The following is a 25,881-nucleotide window of genomic DNA, read 5'->3' on the forward strand; positions in this document are numbered from 1 at the left end:
TATGACGAGAAGAAGCTGCGTCACTTGTTGAGAGACGTGAAAGGACAGCATTTTGGTGGACTCGTTCGTAACCCACCACAAACGGTTGCAGGGTTTCTGACTAAAGCCGTCACCATTGAGAAGCTCCTGCACAAGCGCTCCCACTAGTACGATCAACAATGAATATTTCCACTGCTACCAGTGGACTAGGAGCTCTCTCGACTGACGTCGAGCCGCTTGGCGAGATTATTCGATCAACAGTCCCCGACGAGCTGCATCAGGTGCAGCAGCCGTCAGCCAACATAATAGCTAGCATCGTGCCCGACGAAGCGTAGTATGCACTCGACGTACTACGCTCCGAAGAATTGCTTCAGGCCGCTCCATCACTCCAGGCGCTCGACTTCGACTCAACCATGCCAAACAACATAAGCTGACTCTTTAAGAGGCACCGTCCCGTAGCCAGCGACACCTCCTACCGTGAGCTAATACCTGCGTGCGACTTATGCCGACGCATTCGGGCACCCTATCCCTGCGCCAGTGCCGCTACCTTCCGTCGCACCACATGCCATGCTTCAGTCAGAGCAGGCGCTTGCTTATTTTAGAGTGACTCGACCAGCCCTACGTAAATTGGATATTTGACGCATGCCCGACATACGACCGCTCTGTTACCACTGTGTTGAGGTGAATCATGTAAACCGAGAGTGCCAGTACCGCCGTCTTGGCCTAAAGGGGCTTCCTGTTAAGTCACCCCGACCCCGTTTCGGACAACGGCCACCGGTGTTTGAAGACAGCGCGCGCCACCGTCATCAAGGCACCAGTAACATCGCCATCACCATGCCATCCAATCCGAGAGGTGGAAGTCGGATGTCGCTAGGACGATGTCCGGCCCTCGCTTGAAAAACTAACGTCAGCGACCCTTCGAGTCGAGGGCGCTGACACTCGACGTGCGCAAGACCTCCAAACGACGCGACCTCAGACCGACGGAAACTTGACGACACCGGCGTCTCAGGCTCGAGCCAACTTTTCAGTGAACATGCCTGTGCTTATCAACGGACGAAATGTTACTGCTTTAATAGATACTGACACTGACTCCTCGATTATCACCGGAAAACTAGGAAGCAGCTGAAAGGAAGGTATGACGCCTTGGGTGACGCCTGGACACCTTGACGCCTTGACAGCTGGCGGACATATCTTCAAACCACTTGGTGTGTGCAGTTATCGTGTACAAATTAAAAATTTTACGTTCATGATCAGTTCCCTTTTTCTCCGAGAATGCTCCCGTGAAGTGATACTTGGAATAGACTTTCTTCGAGAGTATGGCGCCATCATTGACCTCCGCCGACGCTGTATGTCGTTCTCCAAAAAGAAAGCGACGACACAAGACTCCTGTCGCCACAGAGTCGCCCTTCGAATTTCCGACAATAGCATCACAATACCACCTCGTGCTAGTGTAATGATTTTGGTAACATCCGAGGGCACTTGAGAAGGTGGAGAACTCACAGGGTCAACGTCTCCCTTCTACTTACCCTCGGAATAAGCGTGGCTCGAGGAATTATTGACTAACGGGATGGCCACGCTGACGTCTTGATCACCAACTTCACAAATGAGCACCGACACCTTTTCCTTGGAACTGCCATCGCTTACGCTGAAGCCTTGGAGGAAGTCATTGAGTCTTTCGCTTGTGAGGAAAGCGGCAGCGATGAAGAAAGAGTTACAAGTACCGACATAACAACGAGCTGTCGCAGGGCAATAAAGAGGCACTGCGAGGAATGTTTCGTGAATTCAAGGAGAGCTTCGCTCGATCGTCTAAAGCCGGTCAGACGCCAATCACGCAGCACAGGACAATTACTTACGACGATGCACTTCCTATTCACCAGCAGCCGCATTGTGTTTCGTAGAAAGAACGCGAAGCAATTCAGCAACAAGGAGATGAAAAAAGATGGCGTAATTCAACCTTTAAACAATCCGTTGCCGTCACCGGTTGTCCTAGTAAAGAAGAACGACGGAAATCTCCGCTTATGGTTTGATTACAGAAAAATGAACAACGGCACAAGGAAAGACGTCTATCCGTTGCCGCACATAGATGACTCTCTCGGCCGGCTACAGCGAGCCAAGTATTTTGTCTCCCTTGACTTGAAAGTGGGTACTGGCAGATTTAGATTGATTGAAGACCCTTTGTCACCCCGAATGGACTTTACGAGTTCCGAGTACTTCCGTTAGGGTTGTGCTCTGCTCCGGCAACTTTCCAACGGATGATGGACACTGTGTTAGCCGACCTAAAATGGCAAACCTGTCTCGTCTACATGGATGATGTGATCGTACATTCAGACAGCTTCTCCGGACATATTAAGCGACTGCGACAAGTGCTTGAGACAATTCGATCGGCCAACCTCACCTTAAAGCCTCCGAAACATAACTTCAGTTATGAGGAACTGATGAACATGAAGAACTGAAGTTCTTTGGACATGTTGTGAGTGCGGAATGCGTCCGTCCTCACCCCGAGAAAACTTCCGCTGTAGCTGCTTTCTCGACTTCTATCCACATGAAAAGCGTTCGGCGTTTCTGGGGCTGTGCGCATACTACCAGCGCTTCATATGCAATTTCTCTGAAATTGCCGAACCACTTACTCGTCTCACTATAGAGGACACGTCATTCAACTGGAGCTCTGAACCGGAAGTGGCTTTCGCTGGGATTCGACACCGCCTGACACCACCCCCTGTTCTTGGGCATTTCGACGAGGAAGCCGAAACGGAAATTCATACCGACGCCAGTAACGTCGGTCTGAGTGCAGTGATCGTCCAGCGGTAGGAGAATGGCGAAAGAGTCATAGCTTACGCCAGTCGCACCCTATCGCTACCCGAGTCCCATTACACTTCTACAGAGAAAGAGTGTCTTGCCGTCGTATCGGCACTTGCAAAGTGCCGACCTTATCTCTATGGCCGCCCGTTCCGAGTCGTGACGTATCATGGCTCCCTATGCTGTCTTGTAAGCCTAAACCCCGTATTCTTAAATACGCCTTCAGCTCAAGCTTCTCCTCGACTCAGCCAAGTCAAGGCGACGGGGCTTCCATCACTCAAGGCAGCGTTGCGTTTCGTGAACACTCCGCCGAGAAACGCCTCGAAATTGCGCCCTCGACTCGAGTGAAGTGCACCGACGGAGAACAGCTTCTGATATCCACACTATTCTTAAATGCTATAATTAAAACAACAATTATTTAGGACAAATATGCGCTTCCGTCAATTCGCCTTCCTAATCAAACGACTATATGGCACAATGCATAACTTTAGCTCGGTAAGGCGGCCGTGTGAGTACTCGAGTGATAAATCAAGCGGGAGCTGTGTGAGCGACGCCGTCGAGCATGATATGCTCGTTTCGGCGGTCACTTCCCGAATCCGAGATATGGTCGCACAGCGTTAAATTTATTAAACCCCAAACTTAAAGGATAACACATTCCTCTCAGTGTTACTCCCAGTTTCTGAACGCGCCTCGGTTATATGCAATACCAGTACACTGTACCTCGACAACACATCGTTTCCTCATTCGCCGGTGTTGTGGACTTGAGCATACTTGCCACCCGCAATGACTGCACCATTCACGCACGTGGTACGGTGCCGTCCTTTCTTCGTTGGCGCGAACACAGTAAGAGTCATCCGAATCGTGGCGTCAGATTGTGTGCGAGGAACGACGTCGACGCAGGACGCATCAGCGTTATTGAGTTGCTCAGTTGTGAAAATTCTGAACACCGTCCGGCAACAAATTCACAGTTGGCACTCGGAGCGGCGCGAAGGAACACGACTAGAAGCCGCATACGCGAAACAACTAAATTGTGAATTAGCATGGCGTAATGCAATCGTCAAAATGGAATATACACCACTCACACGTCATGTAACGTAAAGGGCACTTTTGAAGAGTTGCACGCATCTAGCGCCAGAAGTAGCGAAACGCTCGTACCCTAAATGCAGTCTAGAACTGGTGCAGCACAACACACAAAGAAAGAAACAAGCCGAGCCTGCGCTGTAAACCAGTTTTAGAATGCTATACGAACTCGCCCAATCCTCAAACCTAGTGAACTTCACTAAATGAAAATTTATAGTGCTGCCATCCCGACTTCTTGCTTGAAAGGCGCCATCGAAATAAACCCGCAGTGCGCGGCACGCCCTGACATCCGCAAACCACGTGCGCGCGACAGCTGTTTAGTAGGGGGTTGGCGGCAGTAATGGGAAGAGCCGCGTAGGCAATACGTGACCTCGTGGCGAGAAGGAATAGCGTGCAAGGACGTCCGGCGGGAGTTAGGCTGTCCTCCTCACCCTTTTTTTTCTCTCGTTAGCGTGGAATCAGCCGCGGAAAGCAAAATATGCTTCCGGATGAGGTCTGGAAGATCGAGTCCACTGCACTGTCAGCAATGTGGCCGCTATGGGCACTTGGCTGCAACCTGCGACAAACCCACCGGCTGCCGTCAATGTGGGAAGTTGCACGAGCAAGAAGAACGCTGCCCAAATGCCGCCCACTGCAACAATTGTGGCGGCAATCACCCTGCAAATATTCCTACCTAAACCAGGTGGCAGGAAGAATACAGCGCGGCACCCATCATAGCGGCCGCCCCTACTCCCCTCTCTCGTGTCGTCCGGGCCTCTGTGTGGGAAGAAACACAACACGCGAAGACCTCTGCATTGGTCTCGTATGCACAGGCCCTAACCGGTCGCTCACAAAAGTGCCAGTCGCAGATCCTCCCTCCTGACTAGCCAGCTAAAGCAGCCCCAGGGACCCTTCGAGCCGGACCATCTGAAGCCGCCACTACAACTACAGAGGCATCAGCCACATCACCGCAGGCCTGTCCAGACCGCCGCGAACAGCTGATCGCGAACTTGCAGCTGACACTGAAGCCAATCGGAGAGATGCTGCCTGCTGATAGCCCATTTCGAGCCTTCTGCCTCCATGCGGGAGCGTGCCATCAGCCCAAAATCAGCAAGGGAGCAAACCATCGAGGCCCCACCACCGCCCAAGAGTGCTCCAGTTTAATGTACACTCGCTGCGGTGGCGGCACGGAGAACAATGCGAGTACCTCCTACAGTGCGACTTTGACGTACTCGTACTGCATGAGGTATACGCCGCGGCTGAGATCCTACGGCTCCCTGGCTACATGGGCTACTCGGGCGCCACCAACTGTTTTGCAAGCAGTTGCACTCCGGCACCCTGCCTAGATTGAGCACACACGCCAGGGAAACCACGCACGGTAATCTACGTCTGCAGCACCCTGGCACATGTGTTCTATCTGTTTCTGACATCGTGGGTGACCCCTGGAGACGTGCGTCGTCACGGTACGCCTTGACCGCCATGACACGGCTGTGGCGAGCATCAACATCCGTCAAGGAAAGCCGTGGGATCTCTCCAGCCTCGTCCAGCTGGCCGTTCGCCTCTGTGAGCATGCAGTCTTGTGCGGTTACTTCAACACCTCACACGGACTTGGGAAGCCGCGGTTGCACCTGCCGAGGCTACGGTCTTACAGACGCCATCAGCCGAGCTGGCCTGCTGATTTTGCAGACCGGGGAGCCCACCTGCGTACGCCGTGAACCTCACACTGCCAGCGAGCAGTGCTCGCATTCCTGGGCCACAACTCCGGACACTTGGAGGTCTCACGACTTCCTTATCGGTATCAGCACCGGGTCTGGGAGAAGGCCTAGGTCAAGAACATACTACGCCACAGACTGGTGCTGTTCCGGAAGCAGCGCAGCCAGCTGGACGATGGCCGTGACCTCCTGAGCGCCATCGCGGATTGTGCTCAGACTGCCACCGTTCAGTGCTCTGCCCAACCAGGTACCCCCGCTCCGGACTTCCACCTGCTCAACCTCCGCGCATCCAGGCGTCGTAGGAAGCACTGAGCGGTCCGGACGAGTACGGCAGAGCTCGAACTGGACCGAGTATACACGCATGGATGCCCGCCGCAGACGCCAGGCCCGGTTCAGGAGGAGCCATAGCTGGAGGAGCCTTTGCTCTGCTATCAAGGTCAGGATTGTGATCCGGCTAAGAATCAGATTACATGCGACGCCGAGGAATTCTCAGTTTTTTCACTTGAGGCGATCAAGGGAGTCCTATTGATCGTCACTCCAAGAAACTTTTGCATCTTGACGTAAGGGAAGGGTGCGACCACCAACTCTAGTGGGTATTTCTCTATACACCTAAGTGTGAAAGCCATAGCAGCGCTGTTGTAGGGGGACAATTTCAGACCCCTTGGATTTAGGTAGGCCGATATATTTGCCAGCGTTCTCTGGAGACGTTGCTGTGTAGTACTGTGGGAACGCGCCGCGCTTCAAATGCAGATGTCGTCCGCATAAAGTGCGATTTTGACGCCACGGGGCAGGTTTCTGCTCAGATGGAAATGAAAAAGTGGAAGAAGCCAACCGTAATGGACTCCCATACCGCAATTTCTGAAGAATATTTTTTTGCAAAAGCCAACGCTTCAATCATGGCAAAAATATGCCAATCAAGAAAAAGACCGCATCTCAAATCTGCCGCTTCACCAAGATAATTTTGTGCGTCACATTGACCCGGAAATGAGCCCGAAAATTCCGCGACCACTTCATCGACACTTCGAGACATTGTACCATCGTCTTCGACTGAACGTGGCACACAGGCACAATTATCTGTACCGCGTAGGGATTACCACTAAACCCTACTATGATAACTGTGGCAACCTAGAGACAATAGAGCACATATTACTAGAATGTCATGAGTACCGCGACGAGAGACAAATTTTTGAGCAACAAATGTACATGTTTTGCACGATCCGTTAAAATTACCCAGCATCTTAGGTTCTATGCCTGGCCCTTTAACAAGCGGCGGGCTTTGGATTTATTGTTCAAATACGTGTCAGAAATTGGCCTAATAGCAAAGCTTTGAAGATTGAACATTTCATATACAAACGCCTAAATTTACCCGCCATGCCACCTGTAAATATTAGTGTGCAGTCCATTTAGACATTCCATAACTATTTTTATTCTCTTTTTCTCCCTCTCTCCTCTGGAATCTCTTAATCCCATTCCCCATCCCTATACAGAATAGCATGCCAGCGGTTGTATGCGCACCACCAGAATTCTCTGTTTTTCTAATAAAAAGTCTCTCTCTCTCTCTCTCTTGTCAGGGTACTCTGCTAACTAGTGCACAAACCATGTAAGCTGGAGAGTACATATGTACAGAAAATAGACATATGATGGCTACAGCCGCATACTAGTCACTGTAGTGAAAAAATAAAAGAAAGCACTCAATTTATGCGTGTGCGTTTCATTATTTTAGCGTTTTATTTGCCAGTGGCACGTTGCCATTGGCAAATAAATAAAAGAAACCTTAGCATTAGCACGTTGCCGATGCCGCATATGAAAGTAATGTTTCCCGGCGTTTCCTATAGTCTTTAACATTCGCTGTGCTCCAACATTCGACCAATCATAACAAATAGTACTGAGAAATAGAATAACACACGTGACTCGTTAGCAACTGAAATACTTCGGCATTCTAGACAGCAACCTGTCATCTTGCACTATTTGTTAGAAGAATGCAGCGGTGGCGTAGAGGTAGAGCATCCGCCTCGCATGCAATTGAATAGTGGTTCGAATCCCGATGCCGCGCAATTTTCCACCGGATAAAACAAAATCCGCGTACTGATTAAATTGCATAAACAGGCCTGGAGTGCGGCGTGATCCAGGAACCAGAATCGGAAATGCACTCCCTCACCGGAGCAGGATTCGCCACCCTGGTGCAGTACTTGGCCACAACCTCCTATATGAATACGAAAACCAAACCCCGGCCCCCAGTCTCCTGCAACTGCGAAGCAACTGACCACGGTGGCAGTCAGACATGTGACGCGCCAGAAGGTGCTAAGAATCTCTGGGTCTTGACAGGGCGCCATTGGAATCTGGAGCTGACAACGTTTAACGTTACAACTTTATCTAAAGAGGCGATTGTAGCAGCGCTACTTGAGGAATTATCGGGCAGTAAATGGGATATAATAGGGCTCAGTGGGGTTAGGAGAATGAAAGAAGCATATACAGTGCTAAAAAGCGGGCACGTCCTGTGCATCCGGGGCTTAGCGGAGAGACCAGAACTATGAGTCGGATTCCTGAATAATAATTACATATCTGGTAACATACAGGAATCCTATAACATTAATGCGAGGGTGGCAGGTCTTCTTGTGAAACTGATAAAAAGGTAGAAATTGAAGGTCGTCCAGGCCTACGCCCCTACATCCAGTCATGATGTCCAGGAAGTCGAAAGCTTCTATGAAGACATGGAACCGGCGTTGGATAAAGTCAAAACAAATTTCATTTTACTGAAGGGCGTCTTCAATGCCAGGGTAGGCAAGAAAGAGGCTGGAGACAAGTCAGTGGGGGAAATTGGCATAGGTTGGAGGAATAGCAAGGGAAAAGTTATTAGTATAGTTTGCAGAATGGAATAATATAAGGATAATGAATACCTGCTTCCGCGAGCGGGATAGCCGAAAGTGGACGTGGAGGAGCCCAAATGGCGAGACTAGAAATCAAATAAACCTCATACCCTTCGCTAACCCTGGCATCTTAAAAGATGTTGACGTGTTAGGCAAGGTGCGCTGCAGTGACCACAGAATGGTAAGAACTCCACTTTGCCTAGACTTGAGGAGGGAACAGCAGAAACTGGTACATAAGAAACCGATCAATGAGTTAGTGGTAAGAGGGAAAACAGAGGAATTCCGGATCAATCTACAGAACAGATATTTGGCTTTAACTCAAGAAGAGGACCTTAGTGTTGGTCCAACGAATGACAATGTTATGGGCATCATTAATGAGTGTGCAACTTCGTTAGACAGGATACCAGTAAGCTAGCGCGGGAGACGAAAAGTCTGAATAAGGAACGCCAATGTAAGAAAGCCTCTAACCCAACAGCTAAAATAGAACTGGCAGAACTTTCCAAGTTAATCAACAAACGTAAGAGACCTGACATAATGATGTAATATATGGATATAATTGAACATGCTGACAGGAACGGAGAAAGCCTAAAAGCAGTGAAGAAGACTCTAGGAATAGGCAAGAATAAGATGTATGCGGTAAGAGACAAAGCCGGCAATATCATTAGTAATATAGATGAAATAGCTCAAGTGGCTGAGGAGTTCTATAGAGACTTATACAGTACCAGAGGCACCCACGACGATAATGGAAGAGAGAATAATGTAGAAGCATTAGACATCCCACAAGTAACGCCGGAAGAAGTAAGGAAACCTTGGGAGGCATGCAAGGAGAGAAGGCAGGTGGGGAAGGTCATGTAACAGCAGATTTGTTGAAGAATGGTGGGCAGATTGTCCTAGAAGAAGTGACCACCCTGTATACGCAATAACTCATGACCTCGAGCGGACCAGAATCTTGGAAGAAGGCCAACATAATCCTAAGCCATAAGAAAGGGATCGCCAAAGACTTGAAAAAGAGTAGACCGATCAACTTGATGTCCGTTGCATGCAAAGTATTTACTAAGGCAATCGAAAATAGGACCAGGAACACCGTAGACTTCTGTCAAACAAAGGACTAGACAGGATTTCGTAAAAGATATGCAACAATAGACCATATTGACAATATCAAACAGGTGATAGAGAAATGTGCGGAATATAACCAACCTTTATATATAGCTTTCATTGATTACAAGAAAGCATTTGATTCGGTCGACACCTCCGCAGTCATGAATGCATTATGGAATCACGGTGTAGACGAGCCGTATGTAAAAATACTGAAATATTTCTATAGCGGCTCCACAGCTGCCGTAGTCTTCAATACAGAACGCAACAAAATCCCAATAAAGAAAGGCGTCAGACAGGCTGACACGATCTCTCCAATGCTATTCACAGCATGGAGGTATTCAGAGACCTAGATTGGGAAGAATTGGGTATGAGGGTGAATGGAGAATACCTTAGTAACTTGCGATTCGCTGATTATATTGCTTTGCTTAGTAACTCAGGGGACATCTTGAAATGCATGTTCACTGAATTGGAGAGGCAAAGCAGAAGGGTGGGCCTAAAAATTTATCTGCAGAAAACTAATGTTTAACAGTCTCCGAAGAGAACAGCAGTCTACGATAGGTAGCGAGGCACTGGAATTGGTAAGGGAATACATCTACTTAGGGCAGGTAGCGACCCCGGATACGGATTATGAGACTGAAATAGTTCGAAGAAAAAGAATGGGCTGGTGTGCGTTTGTCAGGCATCCTCAGATAATGAACAGTAGTTGGCTATTATCCCTCAAGAGAAAAGTGTATAACAACTGTGGCTTACCAGTACTCACCTACGGGGCACAAACCTGGAGGCCTACGAAAAGGGTTCTACTTAACATGAGGACGACGCAACGAGCTATGAAAAGAAAAATAATGAGTGTAATGTTAAGGGATAAAAAAGAGCAAATTGGATGAGAGAACATACGCAAGTTAATCACATCTTTGTTCAAGTCAAGAAAAAGGAATAGGCATGGGCAGGACATGTGTTAAGGGGGGAAGATAGCCGATGTTCATTAAGGGTTACCGACTTGACTGTAAGGGAAGGGAGGCGAAGCAAGGGGGCGGCAGAAAGCTAGGTGGGCGGATGAGATTAAGAAGTATGCAGGGACAACATGGCCACAATTAGCACATGATCAGGGTAGTTGGTGAAGTATGGGAAATGTATTTGCCCTGCAGTGGGCGTAACCAGGCTGATGATGATCATGATTTGTTAGAATGAACTGTTCCACGCTCTAATCACGCCCAGAAAAAAGCTTTGGCTCACTCCTATTGTGAGGCGTAATGCGCCTGTTGAGTGTTCTGATGATACTTATTCTAAACTTCCAGATGTGTGCTTCAGACGATACGCACCTTTTCCCTGTGTCATGTGCGCGCCCGGCCAAGTCCATGTAAGACAGACGACAGGCGTCCTGTCGATCTCCACGTACCCACTCACAGCTCTAAGGTCCCAGATTATACCAGGAGGAACGTCCTTCTGCTGCAGATTGCTGGTGAGCTTGAAGTAAGCGCCCAATGTGAATCTTTGAAATGGAGCTGTGGGCTCCTGTTCTCCCAGGAGGGTATCCACGAACGTGTAGTTGTCTGGCGCTCGTTTAATTTCCGTTTGCCATGTAGGGTTCGGTGGTGCTGCAAACCATATAGAAAAAGTATTACTACCGCGACAATGTTTAGGTACGGCAATCTAGGCTGATGGTTTCACAGAAGAGAACATTTAAGTTTGCGATTGGGGCCAACTCGTACGTGACACTAAACAAACGTACAGTACCTGCAGACAATGAATGCGATAAATGACGGAGCTATGTACAGGTATACGTGTCCTGCGTGAAGGGTTCCTACTTGGAATACCTTGCTTGTTTTCGAACGTTTTCTCTACATTATTGCAAGCTTTGTGTTGAGAAGATGAAAAATACTAAAAATCCATTCCGAGAGTTAAGGTACCTGTGCATATTATTGCTAGATATGGTGTAGATTTCAAGTAAATATAGAAGCTTATTTTTGAGCATTCCAGCATGTAGGAATGAGTTGTGCAGTGTCTGTCATACATGATAGTCTCCACCATGCCCTCAGGCGTCAATGTTTAGAAGCTGTCAGCGGTCATTGTCTGGCCGCTAATGCGCAAATGTTTTGAATGCCCATAGTAGAAAATGTAACGCGAAGGCACCATGCTTTCCGCTCTTAAAACAAACTGTTGTTGTCTATCGCCACAGGAATAAGATTACGAGGGAAATTATGGAAGCAGCTGAGATAGCCAGAGCAGGTGACTAGTGCGTTAGCACGCCGTCCGTACTTTTATCAAGGAAAGAGCTTGAATTTTGGGGCATAGTGGTCACATGACTGTTTTCCTCCTTCCCTTTAGTGTGTCTATTGCAGTGGCGTCCCAATGCGTGTATATATACTCAGCAGCTGCAATAAATCAATTGCTGAAAGTTAGCGCTCGTCCTGTGTTCCTGCTTGTCCCTGCGTCATTTTTTGCGCTATGTTTCCCAGTCTGTATGAACACGGCTGGTTCACTGCCTCATTTTCTTCTGCTGCTCGTGGGAGTTTCGATCTTGAAGAATTTTTCTAGCGGGCGCAAACTGTAGCAAGTTCCTTAGATCAGGTTCAATGTTTTAAATAGGATTCTCAGAAAGAACACCACTTACACTTATCCTAATGTATCGATGTCCCTTTTACCAGTTTTCGCGAAATAAATGCAATGCGAGAGAATACGCAATAGACCGAAATGCAGGGTTGGTCAGCTAACACACGGCTGCCGCGTTTCGGTGGGGGCGAAACGTGAAAACACCCGTGTACATAGATTTAGGTGCACGTTAATGAAGCCCCGGTCGAACTTTCTGGAGTCCTCCACTAAGGCGTGCCTCATAATCAGAAAGTTGTTTTGCACGTAAAACCCCATAATTTGACTTTTTTATCAGCCCACCTGGGCTGTCTTCCGGAGGCAAAGCAATTGCGTCAGGAGGGAATCCGGGCCTACGGTATGCATGTCGAGTCTTGTTGTCACCGTAAATGTATGCATGAACAGAGTACCTCCCTTGGCCGGTGAATTGGGTGAAGTAGCCGCTGTACGTACCATCTTGTGCCATGATATCAGGATCTGTAAAATTAGTACCAAGAGCCCGTGAATACAATATCAGTTAGGCATAACTTTGAATCAATTGTTTGTTTAAATTTTGTCGATATGAGGTAAAGTCATGTCAGAGCAATTTTTTCCAGACTTCCACTAGCTTTGTGGCCTTGCAAATGAATCATCAGTAGCAAAGTATTTCTTTCTATATATATAATAGTTTGCAACGATTACGCATGCTCGAAAAAAACGTAGAAGGGTTTAGTACCACTGGTAAGTCCCAGAAGTCGCAAGATCAAGTTCGTTGCAAAGCTACCCGCAGCGTATTATATCGCCGGAAATAATCACTTTGGTCGAAAAGCGACTGCTTTCAGTCAGTCACTGGCTGGTCGATGACTTCGGTAATATTCTGAACCAGTCACTTTCGGCGACACTGTCGCTTTGGCTATGCCTGCACCATTGGAGTTCGCTGATTGGCTGCTTTGGCAAAAAAGCGTGAGCTGATTGGCTGGTTGAGCATTACGTCATCCCGTTTTGCTAAACGCGCCAATCAGCGCGCCTGACAGTGACACTGCCGAAAAAGGGGATTGTTTCAGAATACGTCCCCTGGTGTCAATTAGACCTAAATTGGACTGCTTGCACTATCCAGATAGCTATGAGTGCTTTAATTTTAGATAGGAATATGTAATGTATTATAGCGTTGGAAGGAAGAAATAAAAATTTACCGCCTCGCCCATATGGTAGGCTCGCCGCCGTTGCAGACTGGCTTTGTGGCAGGCCAGCTTTGCGCTGGCTCTGAAGCGCCAGCTCCAGTAAATGTGGCGGGAGTCGCCTTACGTACAAATATAGGAGGCACATGCAGCCTCCTCAGCTATTGCCTCTTGTATTTTTTTCAATGCCAGCCAGATGCGACTGATCTCACCATACACCACCCTCTCCGATCATCCTTTTCTACTCGGTGCCGGCGCACGCGTTCCAAAGAAGAATTGTGGTCACCAACTGCGTAAGCGACTTCCTTCGAAGAAACAAGCATTGTTTTTCAATGGCATGGAACTGGAAGAGCATGCTTCGATAGCCAAGCTGTCAATCTCTCCGGTGAAAGAAAAAAAAAAAGGGAATGTTTCTTGATACAGCTGGCACACACGATTGGCAATAGTAATGGGCTGTTTTTGCTTGCACTTGGGATTTCGATCTGTGTTTTCATCCTGTAACTTTTTATTTGTTTGGTTGCATCAAGCACCATTTTCCACCTGGTCTTTTTGCTGTCTAATTTTTCGGATAAAGTGTACAAGTTGCGTGATTTTACAATAAACATTAGTTGGAAGTTAGCCCTCATCCCTCTCTAGCGTCGTCGTGTTCATAATGCTTCATGCTCTGCACGCTTGCAACAGTTGTGTGAGTGTGTCTTTGTGAGTGTGCACATATAATTTGGATGTGAAACCGGGGCCATCGGTCTTCCACTGTACATGCTCATGAATTCCTTAATAACAGCGCAACACAAGGATGAAACGTAAAAATTTGAGGCTTTCGCCTTAATACTAACACAAAAATGTTGCAGTCTATTTTCAACAACGATCAGAATACGGTATGCGGCAAACCTTATCGGGCAAATTATTCTTACCACCCGCGGTTCTGCAACCTGCACCTTTGTTTGAGAACACAACTACCATGTGGCCACCATGGCTGGTATTGTACCTGCGACATCGGGCGCAGAAGCTCATAGCAATACACTAAGCGAGCGCGCGTGGTCTGCGCGACATTGTTTATACGCACGATATCGCACTACTTGAAAAGGCTGGATCATATGGTTTAGCTCAATTAAAGTTCTCGTGTACTTGTGCACATTAGTGCCGGAAATGAGAAATTTCCGGCACTAAAGTCCCTGCACGTGCGAGAAAGGTTAACTGCACATGTTTCGTCCTTTCGTGATAACAGTGCTGCTTGCGTTTTATGAGCATTATTTTTCTAATACGTGTTAACTGAACCACACGTATAATACCATAGCATTCTTTAAAGTGTACAACGCTCTCTCCCACGAATAAATGGAAGAACACAATACCAAGTTGTCCTTACCCTCGCCGTCGTCATGCAGACGGACAGGGCAACTAAGCTGTTGTGTATGATGGACCACAGCCGTTACGTTTGCCTCCAGGACAACGTTGCTGCCTTTCATCACATCAACAAATATAACGGCATCCTCTGGTTGGCTGAACACTGTCTGCGACATTTGGCACAAAGCCACTATCGGCGTATTTCCCAGATCCTTGATTTGGGACACGACATGGATGTTGACAACGACTCGTCCCTTGCTTGAACTCTCCACTTGAAGCGTCCATGTACCCGGCTAGAAAAGTACACCGATTAATCAATAACTCAACCAATCAATCATTCAACCAATAATTTGATCAATCAGTCAATTTATCAGTCAGTTCATCGAAGACGTACGAAGAAAAATCGCTGCCAAGCGCTCTTTGCGAACTGAATCATCACAGACTATATAGTAAGTCCTTTCTTTTGTCTGTAATATATGCAATAGTCAAGTACATAGAAACGTGCATCAGTCAATCTAGAGGTAATGTATGACTACATGCAATTGTCAGGGAACTTAGAACCACTACATTGAGTAAACAATTATGCATCGCAAAAATGTCGAGCATTAGATAAGGGTGAATATATCTCACATAAGCAGAGCTATTTACCCGAACCATTACTGCTACAGAAACGGTAAACGTGAATATAGTGAACAATTAAACATTCACGCAACCTAATTTATTGCAATCTATTGAAGGAAACTAAAAAAAATGTCGATCATTAAGGAAGGCGCCAGTCTAGCGTGCAAATAAAGAGCCAGGTTTTTCTAGAGCAACCGAAAAAGGAAATTGAAAGACAACTCGACAATTGCGCGTCACAGATATTAAATCCCTGTAAAACGGACCTATATAAAGCATGACAGAAAACCGTGAAATATAAGATACTACACAGAAACATAGTTGGGGTCATTATCGCAGCAGGAATAAGTACTACTGAAGAGATTGATTCAGTAAAGTAACTATATATAAACCACTGGGAACATTAAAAAAAGATAGGAATGAAACAAAATGTTCTTTCGTCGAAGTTTCTTTATTATAGGGAAAATATTCGCAAATAATGCCGTCGCAAGCCGTAACACTGCTTAGCCAAGCTCACAACTGCAGCTGAAAGTGTAGCTGAGAAAGCCTGATGTACAGGAAATTGTAATTTGTTAATTCAAGCTATGGTAATTGTACCAACAAATTTCAAATTGGGCACGAAAGCCAAAATTTGCAGACCTAAACATTTGTGTTGCATTTTGTTGTTCGTAAAAATATTTGTCGTCTGTTACATTGTGTAAGGTTCTCGTTTACACGTTGGATAACAGTTATTCAATATGGTTCAAGTCTCTTACGCTCAACATATTTCAGTTTACAAATAATTAGAAAAGACTGAATAAAAATATCATACCCTACGCGGCCCGATACTCCTTTCAAATCGCTCCCGTAAAGACAAGGAGACGCGTAGCCCTCTCTCAATCCTAAGTGAAATTTTTACATACGTAAGGTAGCTTGATTGTTTGGTGTTGCATTTGTGATTACCCTACTTTTAATCGTCTTTTTGCATATCTGCTCATCCCTGGTCATAGTGTCCTCACCGGCTGTCGTTTATTTATTTATTTATTTCGTGTACCCTCAGGGTCATTGGCATTGGAGAGGGGAGTGGTTACAGGCATACAAAACAAGAAAAAATAGGAAATGTGATACAAGGAAGAGCAGTATTGCAATAAAAGTTAACGAGTGTGTCTACTCATACAATGTTAGCTAAGGTGTTCTTGAAAAGCTGGTAATCTTTGATGGTGGCTGTCAGTGCGGGAAGGTGATTCCACTCTGCTGCTGTACGATGTATAAATGACTGGAAGAAAGCGTTAGTTCTACAAAATGGACACCGACCTTGTAGGCATGATCTAATCGAGATGATAGGTGACGTGGGGGAGGGATTATTTCGCTACGCAGGTGTGGATGATGAAACTTCTTATGGAACAGACAGATACGAAACGCTTTGCGACGTGAGGCTAGGGATGGTAGATTAAGGCTTGATTTCATTGAAGATATCCTAGCGGTCCTGCTATAGTTGGAAAGAATGGAGCGAACCGATTTATTTTGGACCATTTCTAGTGAATGTATTAGGTTTTCATGATGAGGGTCCCAGATGGATGCGGCGTACTCTAGTTTCGGACGTATTAACGTTTTGTACAACAGCAGTTTGAGGGATGAGGGCGCTTTAGAAAAGTTGCGGCGGATGTAACCAAGCGTACGATTAGCAACGTTAATTATGCATGTGATATGTGCAGACCAAGTGAGAGTGGAAGTGATGTGTACACCAAGGTACTTGTATGAGCCTACCGATTCTAAGGGGACATGATCTAAGGAATAAGTGGGGATACTGTTGCAAGTTCTTGATACACGAAGTGATTTACATTTTGTGATGTTAAGTTCCATTAGCCATGTTTTACACCACAATGAAATAGCGTTCAGGTCAGTCTGAAGAGCGGTTACATCGTCACTGCTTGTTATTTCTCTGAAGATTACACAGTCATCCGCAAATAAATGGATATGAGAGGAAACAGTAGAAGGCAAGTCGTTGATGTAGATTAGAAAAAGAAGAGGCCCGAGAACGGAGCCTTGTGGGACGCCGGAATGGACAGGGTTTGAGTGAGAGTTAAGATTATTAGCTGACACGTATTGTGAACGGTTTTTAAGGAAACACTCAATCCAAGCAAGAAGTTTGGGGTCAATGTTCATGAGCTGTAGTTTGTGAAGTAGCAGTTTGTGAGACACTTTATCGAAAGCTTTGGAGTAGTCTAGGAAAATGCAATCCGCCATTGAACGAGTATCAAGAATTAGGTGTAGGTTATGTACGAAGGAAGCCAGCTGCGTTTCACAAGAATATGTTTTCCGAAAGCCATGCTGTGAACTTGAAAAAAATGAATTTGACTCTAGAAAGTTAGCAAGCTGTGAATATAGGATATGTTCTAATATTTTGCATGGGATGCTGGTTAGAGAAATAGGCCGATAATTGAGAGGAGAATGCTTGTCACCTGATTTATAAAGTGGAATCACCTTACCGACTTTCCAATCAATGGGCAGGTATCCTGTTTCAAGCGACTGTTGAAAAAGTTTTGCTAGTAAAATCGATGAATAAACAACAGTGCTGTGCAAAAATTTCACGGAAATTAGGTCATGACCAGGAGCAGAGGAGAGACGCAACGATTTAATCACGGTTTCGATGCCACAGGGTTCAATTGTAGTTGGAAACATAGCCTGGTGATCATAACAAGGTGCAGTGGGTGGGGAAACATTACAGGTTACAGAAAAGTTTTGGATAAATGTTTGATTGAGGACGGATGCGATATGGTCACAGGGTATGGTATTCCCAGAGTTATCTACAAGAGTTATCGTGTCATCATCTTTTTCATTAATAACGCGCCAGAATTTCTTGGCATCATTTGTTAAGATGGAAGGCAGCGTGTGACATAAAAAATTGTTTCTGGCGTCTCTTAGCGCTGACACATATTCGCTTGAAGCCAATCGGTAGGCACTCCAACGAGCTTCACTCGAGGAAAACTTTGCTGACCTGTACAATCGACTCTTTTTATTTGATAACCGTCTTATATGAGCATTATACCAGGGGGGCGTCTGACTTGCTAGTTACGATGCGAATGGGAATGTACTTGTTGGTTAGGTAAGTAACTTTTTCTGCGAAGATTGCCCAGTTAGTTTCTCCTGTACGGCTGTCGAAATCCTGGAGGAAAACATCAAGGAATGAACATAATTCTCTATTAATGGCATGAAAGTCTGCTTTGTTGTAATTACGGATGGTTACAGTCCTTTTGGTATGTTTAGGTTGTGCGAGATTTAAGTGAAAAAAGAGTAAAGAGTGGTCGCTCATTCCTGGAACGCGAGTGATGTTGGAAACTAGGTCGGGCTGTGAAGCGAGAACAAGGTCAAGGGTATTAGCAGCAGAGTGTGTGGTTCTTGTCGGTTCAGTTACAAGCTGTCCGAGAGAAAAAAACGGAGCACATTTCTAAAAATTCTTTAGCTAGCGTGGAAGGTGGGTGCATCGTGGGGACAGTGTTAGACCAGGTTATGTTTGGCATATTAAAATCACCAAGCAAAAGTAATGGGCAGTTTGGGTAACGGGATGAAACGATGTTAACAACATCGTGTAATTCATTTACGAAGTTCTGTGTATAGGTAGGGGCCGATAACAGACTCCAATAATAACTTTCTTTTGATTTAGGGCGACGCATGCCCAGACAGTTTCTAAAGGGGTGTTGACGTGGATGCACTGTGAAGGGAAATTTTTCGTGGTACCGAGCAGTACTCCTTCTCCTTGTCGCCCAATGTGATCGCAGTGATAGATAGAGAAATTATTTGCAATAAGAAAAAGTTCGTGGTCTCGAATTTCAGGACGTAACCAGGTTTCAGTTAATACTATGATATCAGCGCTGCAGGTGTCGATGGCGGAGTTAAGGCAGTCAAGTTTGCTGATGATACTGCGGATGTTAGTAAAAAGAACGGATATCTGCGAAAAAGAGCGTCCACATCCCCTCGCGCGTCCCTACGGACTGCCGTGAGCCGAACTGGCGGGATTATCAGCTGAGGGCGGTTTCTGCGCGTGCTGTTTAACAGAGTTAGTAGGATGACTATCATGTGATGGTGGTTGCTTCGTATGCTCGTTAACGCAATTAGATTCGGGATCGTACATCTAGTATTTCTTATTCATTAGTAATTTGTTATATCGGAGCCGATACGGACCTCCGTCGGATGCACTTTTGGCAAACACGGTTAATTTCTTTCGAGCGTGGCGTGTAGCAGGTGAGTAATCTTCATTAACTGTGACGTTTTTGTCCTTCAGCTTTTTCCGGGCAGAGAGGACTGTCTCTTTTTTCTTAAAGTTAGTAAATTTGACAATGATCGGACGTTGGTTACCTGGCGAATATTGACCTAGGCGATGAGCGCGTTCAATGGCTGTATCCGGAAGGATGTCAAGTGCGCCAGCCAAAACTACTTTCATTTTTTCTTCCGACTCAGCCCACGATTCCCGGTGGTCATCTAATCCATAAAAAATGAGGTTGCAGCGTCGTGATTGATCTTCAAGTTCAGTCTGCCATGATTGCAAAGAAGCAGAATTGATTGACAGCGACTGTACCGAGGTCTGGATGGTGGCTACTTCGTGATCAATTTGGTCAAGTGAGTCCGTTTTATCTTCTAGGTCATCTAGTCTTTTTTCGATGGCACCAATTTTGATTTCGATATTTTTTTGACTGGCTTTGATGGCTTTAATGTCAGTGACCATATCGGACTGGCTTTTTGCTGCTTGCACGGATCGAGCCTGAAGATCTTTTAGAATATGAAATATGACTTTCATCTGTTCGCCTGGCTCGTCAGGCAAGGACTGCAGTTCAGCCAAGGACTGAGAACGAGTCGGGGTCTTGGGTTGGACTCAATATCTCCAGAGCATAGTAATGAAACACCCATTGAAAAACCAGCAACAGCAATATCACAGAGCACTCGTGGGCGCGGGAACAATAATAGGAAACGGTCGTCGCTCCTTCTGGCATACATGGAAAAAACGTTACACACCTGTAATGCGCAAAAGCGCGGAGTGTGAGACATGTTGACAGTGATGGTCCCGCGCCCACTGAAGAAACGGTCGCACTGGCGCCTTCTTATATCGACTGTGGTTGGTGACGTCATCGTAGACTTGGATGATGCGCAGAAGGCGGAGATGACGAGCGGAGCAGTACAGTAGGGGTAGTGCGGTTGATAGCAGAGCGGCGTCAATGGTATCGGGCTGGAAGGGCATTCGGTTTCACCAGGAGGCAAGGCTGTGGTTGACAGCAGGAAAAGCGGCAGGAACACCTGTAATCCGCAAAAGCGCGGAGTGTGAGACATGTTGACAGTGATGGTCCCGCGCCCACTGAAGAAACTGTCGCACTTGCGCCTTCTTATATCGACTGTGGTTGGTGACGTCATCGTAGACTTGGATGATGCGCAGAAGGCGGAGATGACGAGCGGAGCAGTACAGTAGGGGTAATGCGGTTGATAGCAGAGTGGCGTCAATGGTATCGGGCTGGAAGGGCATTCAGTTTCACCAGGAGGCAAGGCTGTGGTTGACAGCAGGAAAAGCGGCAGGAACACCTGTAATGCGCAAAAGCGTGGAGTGTGAGACATGTTGACAGCGATGTTCCCGCGCCCACTGCCCATACCGATAGTGGGAAGCACAATTCGCACCCTTTCGGCCAGTCTAATACAAGGCATTCGAAAGTTATTTTTATGCGAAAACGTCAAATGGCCCGTTGAGCAAAAATTCCGGCCTCATTCGTTTGTTGCACCCAATTGGCACCTAAATTTCCATTGGTTACCCACTTGGCGTGGTCGCATCGTTGCTCACGCCTTGTGCTAAGGGCATAGAGAAACGACTGGAAAACAGCGAATCTGGGTTTGATTTATCCTACATCTGTAATGGACGAATTGCGCAACAGAAAGTGCCCGGACTGATGTATGGGGACGGCGTAGTGCTACTAGCGGACAATGCAACAGATTTAAAGACACCTACGAATATCTGTGGCAACCCAGCTACAAATCTAGGCTTTGAATTTAGTACAGAGAAATTGGAAATGATATTTAATGAAGGGACAAGTAATTACGTGGTGTCATTAAACAGCATGTCTAACGCACAGTCAAGCAATAAACATGTCGTGGCGTAAACACATACAAAAGAAATACTTATTCAAGCACTGCCAAAAATAATGTGAAAGTAAATCAGAAGCGCTATGCACCAATTATGAAAGAGAGAGCGATTCGGAGCGACAATAAGTATGAGGAGGCGCATGGAATTCGGAAAGAACTAATGGTGCCATCGCTAACGTTCGCAAATACAATTTTAAGCTTAAAACCGGATATCGTTTCGAGGCTAGAAGTTAACGAAAGATCACTGGGCGGCTTGGCTTTCATAGCCCATGGTAAAACCACAAATGAGGCAGTCCAGGGTGACATGGATTTGGCCTATTTTGAAGTCAGAGAAGCGGCAAGCAAAATTATTTTTGAAGAAAACCTCAGGAACACATACGAAACTACACGGGCGGCTAAAGTTTGCCAATATCTGTAACTGTAAGCATAGATACAGAATGGAGGAAGAGGTCAAGAAAGTTGGCAACCATGCACGAGATAACTAAAAGTGTAAGTAGACAACCAGGAATAATCAGGAGGGAAGGGAGCGATACAGTGAATTTGATGCAAATAATAGAAACAAAAAGACCGCGGAGTTTTACGAGAATGAAAAAAACGAAATTAGAAGGGGAAATTTCAACAATAACGCAAAGCGAAGTGTCGTGATATTTGTGACTCGCGCCGGTTTCTTAATCACAACAATATACCACAGCTCATATTCTCAACTTGATGAGGCATGTGTATGCTGCAGCCAAAATCCAGAGACACCTAACGCCGCCCTAAAGAAATGCGAAGGGATTAACTCAGGGAGACCCGTAGGTAACTTACACCTTCCAAAATTGCTTGGATTTAAATTTTATGGAAGGAGGAACCTGTCGGTAGTCAAGAGAAGCAAGAGATGTTTAGAGGATTCGTGTAAAAAAAAGCGGGCAAGAGAGTAATACCGCCGGACTTGTTAGAGGCATACGTAGCGGTACAAGGTAGACAGAGAAGTTCTGAAAGAAAAAAAAGGAATAACGAGATGTATACAAGAGCGTTACAATTAAATACTGGTATAGTCCATCTGCGTAAGCCAAGCAGGCTAGGTGACTATTTGTCACCGCCCCCGTTTAAAGGGAATCCCAATAAATCACCATTATCGCGTCGGTAGCGTGCCGCGCTGGCGCCGTATGCGGCACTGGCCCTGCATGCTTCTGTGGCTTCCTGGCTCGGGCGGCGCATAACGCCATCGCACATTACTCACAACGCAACACTGAAAGACGGATCAGCGCCATTCAATTGCACATTAATAATTTCGCATTTACAACATAGGTGTGCTCAGGTACGCCCTCATTTTTCTGCTTAGTGGTTTGAAGAATGAAGTTGGAAAAACAAACGGAATAGTCGAGACGAACCTTTTTGACCCATATTTCAAGAAACACCAATCGATCTCTCACGATTGTCTGTGATATGAAGGTGAAATGGCCTATTATTTGTTGATTTATTTCCTACAAGAAACGATGGCCAAGGTAATATATGTGCTTTCTGGCGTGCTTCATCATACCTCTGACTGACCATTTTAGGGCCACTGCTACAAAACTGCGCTAACTCCTAGGCTACCTCCCCCCTCCCCCCCCCCCCTTGTTGCTTTGCGGAGGTGCTGGATTCCTGTTTACCATGCTGGAACTATGCCGCTGGACAATAGCACCAGCTTTTACAATAACTCATCCGCGACCGTCCCAGGCTGCTCTCGTAGCCGAGGCTATTGCTTCTTCTGGCGCCGTCTGTCAATGTGAGCCTGCTATATTTAGTCTAACAGACGACGAACGCGTGGATGATTCGATCACGACATGAACTTGTGAGCAATTATAATGTCCGGGATGACAACTTCATGCTCACTAAGGTGATATAACTTGACGGACTTGGCGAACCTGTGCTTCCGAAATCATGACACCACTTTTATCACCTGGCCAGATTTAATGCCAATACTGCCGGAGGTATTCGGTGGTCGAGCTGCCACCGGCTTTGCACTGAGCAACCTTTACAGTGTGGAGACCACGCAAGTGCGAGTATACATTGTAACCGCATGACGTGATTTATGGACGAACCAGACAAAATGAGGCACATTTGACATTCAGGCATAACAATGCGTTTCATATGATTTTTGGGGAGAGCACAATGTAATCTTGTTGATACGATTTTGTGCATGTGTTGCTCCGAACAGTACGTTTTGTTTTCATTTCTCGGCCAACGTCTGATAATAGCAATGCGTTTTTATATGGTTCTCGCGATCACGTCTTTAGTTGAAACCTAATAAAACGACTGCAGAACTAGAGTATTATGGTATTTCTGAAACTCGTCCCTGCTGAAAAAAGAACAGTGTCTTCCAGTGCCTTCCATTGTAAAACCAGTGCCTTTGTTGACACTGTATTGTAATGGCGACGTGGGCACTCGCTGGGAGTAATTCCAACATTGGCGCTGGACGAGACGCAGGTTTTGCTGGTATGACGCTGGAGCCCCGTGTAGGGTGCTGCACACACGCTGGTTCTCGCTACAATTCGGTGGCTCGTACTACAAATTTCGCAGGTTGCATTTACTGCGCATTGGGGCCCATAGCGTAAAACTATTCCAATACGTTTTTTCTCCAATCTTACGGCGTCAAATCCGTGTAACCGCAGACGCAAGCATGGCGCGGTGACCCACCAGTTGTGTGAACAGACCAATCAAACGCCCTCCTCGTTCATAGGAGGTCACATTTGTTTGTTTGCAAAACGAATAACATTGCCTACATTGAGTGGCACGTCTGATCTAATGGCTGAAAAGAGGCGAGGAGCACGCTGAAGTGCAGGGGCGGAACCAGTGAACTCAAAATCGATAACCGAATAAAGAGGGTGGTGCCGGCGTCTCCAATTGGTCCACTTTCGTTTTTCCGCATTTCCCATTTGCCTTTGCGGATAGCTGTATCCTATAACAAAATAAGGAAGACTCACATAAAGCCTCATTTTTGCGCAGTTTGTACGCAACTGATGAGTTATCGCAGTGTTATGGAGTCAACCCGAAATAAACGAGAGAGAGAGATAGAACTTTATTGTGTCCTTGATGGGGTTAAGGGGTGGCGGGGGTCGGGAGACTAACCCCTGTTGGAACCTCAGTGCTGACACCCGTTATTGCAGTCGCACAGCTGGCACGAGTTGTTGCAAATGGGTCGCAAGCCCCAAGGGTAGCGTTGGCCTGGCGGCCTGGGGCACAACTGGAAGCATCCGAAGGTCCGAGCAAAGCATGAGTCGACTGCTAGCAGAACAACTTGTTTATTCTAGCATCGCAAAAGAGCGGCCGGTCAGGTCGACCGAAGTGCAGAGACGGCAGAGCACGCTTCTCGACCGAAGAATTCGGAGCCTCTCTCCTGGCGTCCGGGGGCAGCTGCTCTTATACTCTCGGAGTTGAGGGCAAGAGGGAACGTCACGGGTCGAGGCCACGTGACAGCGAGGCACGGACGAGCTGAGAGACATGTTGAGACGAGTGTAGTGACGCATAAGCCGGGTCGGCGCCGGTCAGACCTCGTCGCTTCACACTTGGGGAGCTCCTCTCCCCGGCTGTCGCGCTTTGACAAGCGTGGGCACACACACACACACACGCACACACGAAGACACGTGGCCCCGAAACACGCCTGGACTCGCTTGGCGGGGAGGCTTTGCGGCAGCTCCGAACGGGCCAAAATGTCCGCCGGTTTGAGCGAAGCCTCGGCGTCCGTTGCATCCGCGCCGGCTATACCGCGCGTCGTAGGCGAAACGTAACACCCCCAATCCCGCCTTCCTCAGACGGCGGCCAGTCGTTGCTTTCTGGCGGCGTCTTCGGCCATCCGGACGGCCCAGAGCTGCTCCTCTGGGTCCAAGCTGAGCAGCAATGTCTCCCACTGCTCGGCCGCACTAATGATGCGTGTGTTAGTGCGGGAGGTGTTGGTGGGTGAGGCTTTGGGGCATTGCCAGATAATATGATCGAGGTTGGCGCGGGCTTTGCACGCTTTGCAGAGTGGTGAGTATGCATCGGGTACATGCGGTTCTAAAGCACGGGGTTCGGAAAAGTTCGTTTCTGAAGGAGTCGTCAAGTGGTGGATTGAGACTTAGTCAATGTTTTGTGTGCTGGGGTGTCGTAACCTTTCTCTGCGGTAGTGCAGGAGTATTTCTCTGAACGTGACCATTCGGTCCCGCGCGTGACCGCGATGCAGAATAGAGGGCTGGTCGGGATCGGAAGACGCAGAAGAAGGATGATGCGCCCGGTGTGCGAGAGCATGGGTGGCATCGTGGGCGGCTTCGTTTCCAGCCAGACCCGAGTGACCAGGGGCCCAGATGATCTGCACGCGGCGTCGCCTTGAGGGAGGAGTGCCAGAGAGAATCTTCTGCGCTTGGGGTGCTATCAGTCCTCTTGCGTAGTTGCGAATGGCCGCTTTTGAATCACTGATGATGCAGTGTGCATTGGTAGCCGTGTAGGCCAAAGCGATGGCCGTTTCTTCTCCTACTTCGGGTTGCGTGGGGAATATTGATGCGGCCGCGGAGAGGTGGACTGCGAACCCGCGACTGCGACGACCGCCATGGCGTTTTGGTTGGAGTACTC

General features: G+C 47.2%; 1 protein-coding gene across 1 annotated transcript in view; it reads right to left on the bottom strand.

Annotated features, from left to right (window-relative positions):
* LOC139047075 (calcium-activated chloride channel regulator 1-like) overlaps window positions 1–25,881 on the bottom strand; it is a 179,736-nt gene that overhangs the window by 26,449 nt on the left and 127,406 nt on the right. Inside the window, exons 12-14 of the mRNA XM_070521025.1 lie at window positions 14,618–14,888; window positions 12,401–12,574; window positions 10,831–11,106 (exon numbers count right to left, since the gene is read on the bottom strand). Of these exons, the coding sequence (XP_070377126.1) occupies window positions 10,831–11,106; window positions 12,401–12,574; window positions 14,618–14,888 (721 nt within the window). The remainder of the gene's footprint in view (window positions 1–10,830; window positions 11,107–12,400; window positions 12,575–14,617; window positions 14,889–25,881) is intronic.

The sequence above is a fragment of the Dermacentor albipictus genome, chromosome 6, assembly GCF_038994185.2.
Source record: "Dermacentor albipictus isolate Rhodes 1998 colony chromosome 6, USDA_Dalb.pri_finalv2, whole genome shotgun sequence".
Lineage (NCBI taxonomy): Eukaryota > Metazoa > Arthropoda > Arachnida > Ixodida > Ixodidae > Dermacentor > Dermacentor albipictus.